The sequence below is a fragment of the Mytilus californianus genome, unplaced genomic scaffold (assembly GCF_021869535.1).
Source record: "Mytilus californianus isolate M0D057914Y unplaced genomic scaffold, xbMytCali1.0.p SCAF_6, whole genome shotgun sequence".
NCBI lineage: Eukaryota > Metazoa > Mollusca > Bivalvia > Mytilida > Mytilidae > Mytilus > Mytilus californianus.
Genome location: NW_026262712.1, coordinates 30,352,014 through 30,362,032, shown reverse-complemented (window position 1 = coordinate 30,362,032; position 10,019 = coordinate 30,352,014). Strand labels below are relative to the sequence as shown.

The window sequence follows — 10,019 nt, the reverse complement described above, 5'->3', positions numbered from 1 at the left end:
TTCGAAAAAAAACTAAAATAACACAGATGTGTACTTTCTGCTAGCCCTAAGCGTCATGCCAGGTATTGTCATTACTTAAAACCATTAGATATATTCTAAGAAAGAATTTCAAAATCTTCTACTTATGATACTGCGCAGATCCTTAACTAATTTACAGTTTTTGTGGACAAACCTAAGTAAGAAATGACTAGTTGGTCAAAACCAAAGCACCAGTTTGTTTGCTGATGGCATTCTCTGCTCGGACACTGTCTAGCAGTTGTGGCCAAGTGGTAATGAAAACAAATGATATGATTTCTAATGTCATATCAGTACCGAAGAACACAATACTGTGCGAAAGGGTGATACCATTCCCCCCAGTGGCAGTCATGTGAAGGTATATGTCTCACGAACGTATACCACATTGCATGTCTCTTTTAGTTTGTAACCCGGATTTGTTTTTATCTCTTTCGATTTATGAACTGCGGCAAACTACTGTTGCCTTTAATACACATATTGTCTAATATTCAACTAGAACTTTATTACGGTTAAACATCATCCATACAGATTTCAGTAAATTTTATGTTTTTATTTTTGATCAATAATTACTGTGCGTACTTTTTTGTTGTATTGATGTTATGCGGTAAGCTGTCAATGCCAGTTGTGTAGACGTTTTTGATTTTGAATCAGACGGAACCATGATAGCATTACTATGTATGTACTAGTTGTGACTATGATCAATATGTGTCACGATCATGATTTTATGACTCAGTGTGATTTCATTTTTTACACTACACTCTTCCTTGTTTATCTTATTTTTATCAAGTTTTAGAAAGATACAAATACTTTTTTTTAAATTTGAACCAGAAAAAGGTTAGGGACAATCGTAACTACGACTTTGTTCACAAGTCCCCTTAAAACTTCATAAATTTTGAAATTCTAAATACACAAAACAATGAGGTGTGCGATATAAGTTAATAAGTATGTAAGGTATGTCGTTATGTTGCTGTATCGGTAAATTAACAAAACTACATCTAGGCAATTAATAGCCTTCAATAATAGACAGATACAATCTCTACAATATGTTAGGCTCGCAATCGTCCCGAATCCACAAAAGTGACTAAATCGTGCCGAATCCTCAAAAAGTGTATAAATCGTCCCGAATCCACAAAACGTGTATAAATCGTCCCGAATCCACAAAAAGTGTATAAATCGTGCCGAATCCACAAAAAGTGTATAAATTGCCCGAATCCACAAAAGTGACTAAATCGTCCCGAATCCACAAAAGTAACTAAATCGTCCCGAATCCACAAAAGTAACTAAATCGTTCCGAACCCAAAAAAGTGAATATATCAAACAAGCATTTTATTTATTTACCGAAATATTACCTTGGACATCATTTAAAACCTATTAGTAAGCGGACAAAAAAAAGCAAAACTGTGGCCTGTTTTGAAAGAAATCCACAACTTGTTTTTACCGTCTTTGTTCATGACCTTTTCCATATCGGCCTGGATACCATTCTTTGATCATGATCAGCTCTTTACTAAAGTCTCGGGATGATACCCAGGCCGATATGGAAAAGGCTATATATTAATCTGTATGTAGCACACAGAAGAAACTGTTTTTATGAATGAAGAACAATAACGCAACTTTAAAGTGACGGTAAAAATCGTTATTCTGTGCCTATATTATCCAAAATTTGCATTTACAAATAAATCCTTAACAATAGCTATAATCAAAGCTACATGTACCTTGTACGAACTTACTAGGCGAATTTTTTCGCTGTAGATTCTTTTAGAAAATATTTCGAATATTTACATTTTGTCAGTGTTTGTTCTTAGGGTAATATCATGAAATTTTATTAAATAAAGGGACAATGCTTGGAAGAATAACTCATTTTTAACAGGCACAATGTTGTTACGAAACCAACGCATATCAAAAAAGAAACAGATCAAGTAATTTCTTAATCAAGACACCCAAGACATCGTTTTCGTGGTGTAAATATCAAATTTTAAGACTTTTTTCTAATGAACACCGGGAAACAAAGTTTATACTTTTCTAATTCACCGAATTTTTTGTTTTTCATTCCCTTAATTCCGTAGAAGAAGACATGTATAACAAAAAGTAAGCGCTAACATCTCTCAACTGTTGTGTGTGGAGAATCTTATATAAGTTGGCTTTAGATGAATTTGGCTATTTATTTTAAGTATTTTTTGACATATAGCTCTTCAACGGTTTCGGTACTTATACATCTTCGGATTTCAAATGTTTGGCTTTGAGCGTTTCGATGAAGGTAAATCCAGAAAAGCGCTTCGGACGCAAGAAATTATTAAACGTGTTGTTTTCAATTTTTTATATAACTTAAATCATAGATCGTATTAATGCTATTATGACATTAAATAATTTAAGAGATGAAATATCATAAATTTTCTTGTTCATATTAAGTATCATATAGAATGTATTTGTCGAATTACCTCTATTCAAATATAGCGAAGCACAAAAATGTTTCAATAAAAAAATTCGTTTATAAATTCAACGAAAAGCGCGATAACTCAAATTGTCAATCATGAATGTTTTGATCGTAAACAAGACTGTTTCAGTGACATCTAACTTCCTTGTACGAATTCAGGTTTATTTTCTTTGTTTACTTATACTTTTTGTCTTTTAATGTAATAATATACTAGTTACTGATTGATTTATGTATATTTTCATAATTGTTTAACAAGGAAATGTACAAGTTTCAACATTATATGTAAATTAAAACACGATAAAGTCTAAAGTGTATCGACTTATATCACATGTTTGTAGGCTTACCTAATCATAAAGTGTCACCTGACAGTCATCAGTACCGGATCCAAGGGGGGAGAGGGGGGGATGGTCCGGGGTGGACCCCCCCCCCCTTTTTTGGCGATCAATGCTTTTGAATTGGGACATATGGTTGGAACACCCCCCATCCTTTTTTTATCCTGGGTTGGAACCCCCTTTTATAAATAGCTGGATCCGCCCGTGGTCATATTTATCTTTCTCGGATTATATTCAAGTACATTTCTTTATGAAAGAGTAAAATAGCAAAAATATCGACCTCCGAGGATAATTCAAAACGGAAAGTCCTTAATCAAATGGCGAATTCAAAAGCTCAAACACATCAAACGAAGGAATAACAAAGTTCTGTCATATTCCTGACAGGCATTTTCTAATGTAGAAAATGGTGGATTAAACCTGGCTTTATAGCTAGCTAAACCTTTCAATTGTATGCACGAAGGGTGCCACATGTGGAGCAGGATCTGCTCACCCTTCTGGAGCACCTTAGATCACCACCAGTTTTGGTAGGGTTTGTGTTGCTCAGTCTTTAATTTTCTATGTTGTGTTCTATGTACTATTGTTTGTCTTTTTCTTTTTTAGCCATGGCGTTGTCAGTTTATTTTCGACTTATGAGTTTGAAAGTCCCTCTGGTATCTTTCGCCTCTCTTTTGTATGACAGTCGCATAAAATTCCGTCGAATTGTTTAAATGAAAACAGATGTGGCGTATACAACATTATGACGGCAACCCAACGATTTGAAAATTAAAAGTTTTCATGCATGTTTCATACAACATCTCTGTGCTGGACAGTAAAATAGTTTACTATAGCATGTAAACTACAACATCATCTGTTTTACACATCGTTTGTAGTCCTAAAGTTTTGCGTCTTTAAGAGCTTTTTAAGTTTTCAGCAAAAATTGACATTTCATAGTTATTTGAACTCTACAACATATATTTTAGTTTTTTCATTGTTTATAATTAATGAGCTCCAATTGATGTTGTGAATGGATACTGTAAATATTAAAGATCTGCCATAACCCACTTCTAAATTTAACGAAAAACAATAAAATATTTCATATTGCTCAGGTACATATATATGTGGCGATGTTAAACTAGTTTTTTAAGCTCTCAACTCTCGTGTTTATTTGTAATCTCGGTCAATTGATTAACAAAACATACATTACAATACGGTGTATGCTAAAAGAAATGACGTTTGTATGTTCTTTTGTCCATTCAAAAAGTTGTGTTCGAGATATACTTTTTGTACATTTTTTTTTTTTTGGGGGGGGGGGCGGAGTGTTTATTCAAGAAGAGGAGATGGGACTGATAATAAAGCTCTTCTACTAATTAGCAAGATTCATTAGAGTAAAGGGACTTTTACTTTCACTTTTTTACTAAAAGGACAGAAAGCTATCATACTTAGATTTCAAATTCTCCCTAAAACTCCTGTCATGTTTGACCTTTTAGCCCCAGCAAAGGGTGTCTAGAACCGTTCTTGACACAATTCCTCTTTTGATCTGGTTTATTAATCTTGATCCACCAAAATATATTTTTAAAAAGCCTCTAATTGTTTCATATTTAGACATTTTCTACATACTTATACTCTGCCCATACTGTTTATTAAGTCTTCCAACATGCAAACAAAGTTTGGAGACTTATTGTTTTTGCTCAGTTCTTATTATTATTATTATTATTATTATTATTATTATTATTACTCTTCCCTCTGCCCTCTTCCTTTCCCTCTTCCTCTTCCGCCACTTTTTAAAATGCACTTGTCCGCACCCGTTCTCAAAAACCGCTAGTCAGATTTATTTAAGGTTTCACAATATGTTAGACTAACATGGCTAGTGGTGCAATCAGGGTTTCGTTTGTGTATTTGGGGTCTTAAAAGGAGTACTTTGAGAGGCCAACAGAATGGAGGGGTTTATTTTAGAACCCTATGGGATTTTATTTTTTTTATTTTCAAATGAATAATACCTGGAAAACCGTTACTGATAGACAAAATCTTTATAATTAAAAATGTTCTACACGATAAAGCACATCAAATGAAATAAAGGGTTAGTCCCCAGGGGTCACCCCACCCCCTGCCATTTGAAAAAGTTCTAATATCTTTTAAGTGGTCAAGATCCCCACCCCTAAACCATACACATTCTGGTTTGTCATGATAAAGCACATCAAATGTAATAACGGGTAAGTCCCCAGGGGTCACTCCACCCCCTGCCATTTGAGAAAGTTCTTATATATTGTAAGTTATCGAGATCCTCACCCCTAAACCATATATATTCTTGTTTGTCATGATACAGTCCATCAAATGAAATACAGTATAAGTCCCAAGGGGTCACCCCACCCCCTGTCGTTTGAGAAAGTTCTAATATCTTGTAAATGGTTGAGACCCCCTCCCCTAAACCATATATATTCCTGTTCGTCATGTCACAAAGATTCGAATGATATTTAGGGTCAGTCCCCAGGGGTCCTCCATCCCCAATGATCTAATATCTTGTAAATGGTCGAGATCCCCACCCCTAAACCACATATATTCCTATTCGTCATGTCAAGAAGATTTGAATGATATATAGGGTCCCCAGGGATCACCCCATCCCCTACCAATTGAAGAAGTTCTAATATCTTGTAAATGTTTGAGATCCCCACCCCTAAACCATATATATTCCTGTTCGTCATGTCACAAAGATTCGAAAGATATATAGGGTCAGTCCCCAGGCACCCCCACCCCCAATGTTCTGATATATTGTAAATGGTCGAGATCCCCACCCCTTAACCATATATATATTCCTATTCGACATGTCAAGAAGATTTGAATGATATATAAGGTCAGTCCCCAGGGATCACCCCCACCCCTGCCATTTTAGAAAGTTCTAATATCTTGTATTAGTGGTGAAGATCCCCACCCATAAACCCTATATATTCTGGCTTGTCATGCCAAGATGATATGAATGATATACAGGGTAAGACCCAATAGGTAATCCCCACCCCCTGTCATTTGAATATGTTCAAATATCTTGTAAATGGTCAAGATCCCCACCCCTAAAACATATATATTCCTGTTCATCATGTCACAAATTGAATGATATATAGGTCAATTCCCAGGGGTTCATAATGCAAATCACTTTACTGGACTTAACCAATTTTTACTGAAGTTTGCCCAATGTCCGCCGACAATGGGCATGACTGTAATTATGGGAACTTTGTTTGGGAGACTTCGTAACAGCATCCTGTTATATCATTTCTTGTTTATACTTTGGCATTGCACAAAGTTATGCATTTCTCAGACTGTCTTATCGTCTTTACACTGAATCTGTTTGAGGTGTATTGATCGATATTTTTAGTCATGATTTATTGATTATTTGTAATTGGCTTTGAACTAGCTTTCAATAACTGTGGGTATCTTATATCAGTGCTTTGTGTATATTGATTTTCTGTTAGCTGTTTTGGCGCTACGTACCGATCTGTTGAGTTAAGCCATTTGCAACTGATTTTTACAGTTTGTTTGATGTTGTGCTGTTACACCACTGTTCCAGGTTTAGGGGGGGGGGGATAAGCGCTCACAGAAATGTGTTAACCTGCCACAATCTTTATGTGCCTGTTCCAAGTCAGGAGCTTGTAATTCAGTGGTTGTCGTTGGCTCGTGTCTTTTATATTTGTTTTTTTTCTCTCTCAAAATTGTATTGTTATAAAGTTAGCCGTAAGTTATCTCGTTTGAATTATTTCACATTTTTATGTCGTGGCCTTTTTTATCATTGTTGAATGCTGTTCGGTGACCTATAGCTTCTTACATCTGTCCTGTGAACTGTGTTGGATATTTCTCTCATTGGCAATCATACCACATCCCCTTAATATTTCGTGTAATTTATTTAGTTTGCTTACCGCTTTTAATAAGCCAAATGGCGGGTCGCCCTATAGTGATCAGTCTGTCCGTCCGTTCGTCAGTCTGTCCGCTCTATATCTATTTCATACTTTAAACTTGATATGTGTATTAACCAACACCAGAGGGTGTGTCATAATGTTTGTACAACTTGCTAGGTTAAAGTTCAAGGTCAACAACTTTGGTTTCAGTTGACAACGCCATGTCCTATAGTGAAGATCGTGTCCGCTCTATATCTAGAGAACCGTTATAATGTCATACTTTATACTTGACATGTATATTAACCAACACCAGGAGGTGTGTCATAATGTATGTACAACTTCCTAGGTCAAAGGTCAAGGTCAAAAACTAGTTTCAGTTGACAATCCCATGTTCTATGGTAAAGATCGTGTCCGCTCTATATCTTATGAACCGTTATGATTTCAAAGTTTATACATGACATGTATATTAACCAACACCAGAGGGTGAGTCATAATGTATGAGAACTTCCTAGGTCAAAGGTCAAGGTCAAAAACTTTGGTTTCAGTTGACAACTCCATGTCCTATGGTAAAGATACAAATTTTTTATCACATGTCTTTCACAGCGGGGCCCACAGAGATGGCTCCAATCTCAATGATGTCTTGTTATGCACTATTGCTGATTATGATTAGAATGTTACCTTTTGGTTTTATATCGTTTTATTTCGATTTAATTAACGCATACTCGACATTTCTTTTTATTTCAAAAAATATTTTGATTAAATCGTATGCTCTCGTCTAAATAACGGCTTGCTGTCTCGTTAACATTTACCGACACGTTTTCTTAACATGACCTGTGAGTACATGTACGTCAAGAAAAAAATAACAAATTACACAGCTTTGAAAACAATTATAGTTCAAGCAATTTTCGTTTTTCCAGTTCATTAATTTTGTCAATACTTAAAGTTAATATTATGGTCATAAACCTCTAATGAAAGATAAATAAAATTGGGAGAGATCACAAATGCAATCCACTTTGTTGAAATTTAGCTGATAACTCAATTCTTTGAAGTTTCAACAAAATGTAGAATTAACACTTTGTATTTTTTCAGTGAGATTTTTTTAATCAACAATGGCTTCGAATTCATCACTGTGTGCTTTATGTGATCTCCGACATTTTACGATATCCTCTACACACTGGTGTCCTGAATGTGAGGAAGCACTTTGCATCAACTGTAAAGAACACCACAGTCTTTCGAAATCATCAAGAAACCACCATGTCATCCCTATTTCGGAGTATATTAGTTTACCTTCCTGTATCGCCAATATTGATTTGTTCTGTACTTACCACAATGAAAAATACCTACAATACTGTGTAAAACATGCATGTCCAATTTGTTACAAGTGCATAAAGGAACATGGAAAATGTTCTGAATTGATTCTTCTTGAAGAACTGACACACGAAGTAAAATCCTCCGAAGTTTTCAGAGATATGGAGCAAAGCTTAAAAGATATAATGATTAATATCAATCGAATCCGAGAAGACAGAAAGTCTAATAGTGAGCTGATCCATCACAAAAAGAAACAAATAATCGAAGAGGTTAGTCGATTGAAAAGCCAGATAATCCAGCGTCTTGATAAGCTGCAAGAGGATTTGATTGAAGATCTTCATAAAGTTGAAAATGAATGTTGCGTAAAGATCGCATCAATCGTTTCGTCTGTCAACGACCAAGATGAAGAGATTATTCAGTGCAACACAGAAATCGAAAACATGAAAAAGTATGCTTCCGATATTCAAGCATTTCTGGGAATGAGAGAAATCCAAAAGAAGATCACCAAAAACGAGAAATGCATTGAGTCTATGGTTGTTAACAAGAAGATAGAGAGAGTTGACTTAGAATATACTATAGATGCTTCTATACAAGATTTTCTGATTAATGTCATGACATTTGGTTCAATTACGATAAAGAAAAGTCCAACCAATTGCAATGATTTAGTCAGCAAGAAAAACAGACAAGCTCAAATATTGGCAACAGAAAAGGAAAATGTACACAATATCAAACTAATTTTAAAGCGGAATCTTAAAACTTCATGCGGAAATACCATGGGAGGCTGTGTTACTGATAAAGGTACATATCTCTTTACAAATTATGTAATCAGTGGCGAAAGACTAGTAGCACTGACAGCAGGGGGTAAATTTAAATGTAACATTCCATGGTCAAATCAATGTAGTTCCTTTGATTTGGTGTGCATAGACGACAATACTGTTGCAATAACTACTGGAGAATCTGAAGAGAAAACTGGTGTAATTATTTTTGATTTGACTAAGAGAATTAACAAACATTTTGTCGCTCTCCCTACTACACCTTTTGGTATTACCTACGATGGTAAATCCTTGATTTGCTGTTGTGCTACAGAGGAGATACATGTGATATCATGTACAGATTACAGCATAACTACCATTACAAACACCGTCTTACCTGTGTTTTCATATATCGCAACGCACGTTGACAGGATTTTATACACTAACCCGATGGAAAATAAAGTTACTTGTTGTTTGTATAGTGGTCAACTGGTTTGGGAGTTTAAAAATGAAAATGTTTTAAGAACACCACAAGGAATTACCGTAGACGAAAAAGGAAATGTTTTTGTCGTTGGGTTGAAATCCCAAAACATTCTTGTGATTGCAAGGGATGGAAAAAGCTACAAAGAGATAAAAACCACACATTACGGTCTCCCTCAACCAAGTACAATATTTTTTGACAAAATTAGGAAGCAGATGCTAGTCACAAACGAAGACAGTTTTGCACATCTTTATGACATTTCCTTTTCGTAAATCTTATTTTATGAATGACGTTTCTGAACTAGAAATGTTTTTCTAGTTCAATTATTCATATAGATATTTTGGGATTCCTTCAGCTATTAAGCTTTATCTATATTGAGCTAAATATACTCAAAAACACAAATAACGCACCACTTCTTCTCATATATAGTTGTTTCATAGTTGTGTGATCTTGTGTGTTTTTGCCAAAAAGTTGTCAAACTGTAGTTTATTTTAAGTATAGCCTTGGTATTATTCAACATATTTACCGAGAAATTCTTGTATTAGTGGCGACAATCAGAATTTCAGGCAATAAAGTAAAACATCAAAAGTCTGAGATTAGTCGATTTTAAATTGGCCGTTAGAAAACAAATGGAAAAGGAAACTGAACATCAATGCCAAATTCCTTGTTTACAATTGAGAGGTTACATGTGATTTCAGTCTTCATAAATTGTGTTTTTGGGTTAAAATGTGGGTTTTTAAAGTCAACACGGAAAAATTCAAAATTATTCATTTTCACAGAAGTTGATGTTGAAAATTTTTGTCAATATTTTTACTTATTTCAGTCACTGTTTTATAAAGA

The 10,019-nt window shown here is 34.8% G+C and overlaps 1 protein-coding gene across 2 annotated transcripts; it reads left to right on the top strand.

The window, feature by feature from the left end:
• The first annotated feature begins 2,549 nt into the window (after positions 1–2,549).
• Positions 2,550–9,770, top strand: LOC127705371 (uncharacterized). 2 transcript variants are annotated; one of them, XM_052209674.1, is made up of 2 exons: positions 2,550–2,593; positions 7,728–9,770. In XM_052209674.1, exon 2 carries the CDS (start codon positions 7,748–7,750, stop codon positions 9,449–9,451), a length of 1,704 nt encoding a protein of 567 aa, XP_052065634.1. In that variant the 5' UTR covers positions 2,550–2,593; positions 7,728–7,747; the 3' UTR covers positions 9,452–9,770. The 2 variants fall into 2 exon arrangements, with proteins under 2 accessions (XP_052065634.1, XP_052065635.1); XM_052209675.1 differs by having other exon boundaries at positions 2,576–2,605.
• Positions 9,771–10,019: the final 249 nt, after the last annotated feature.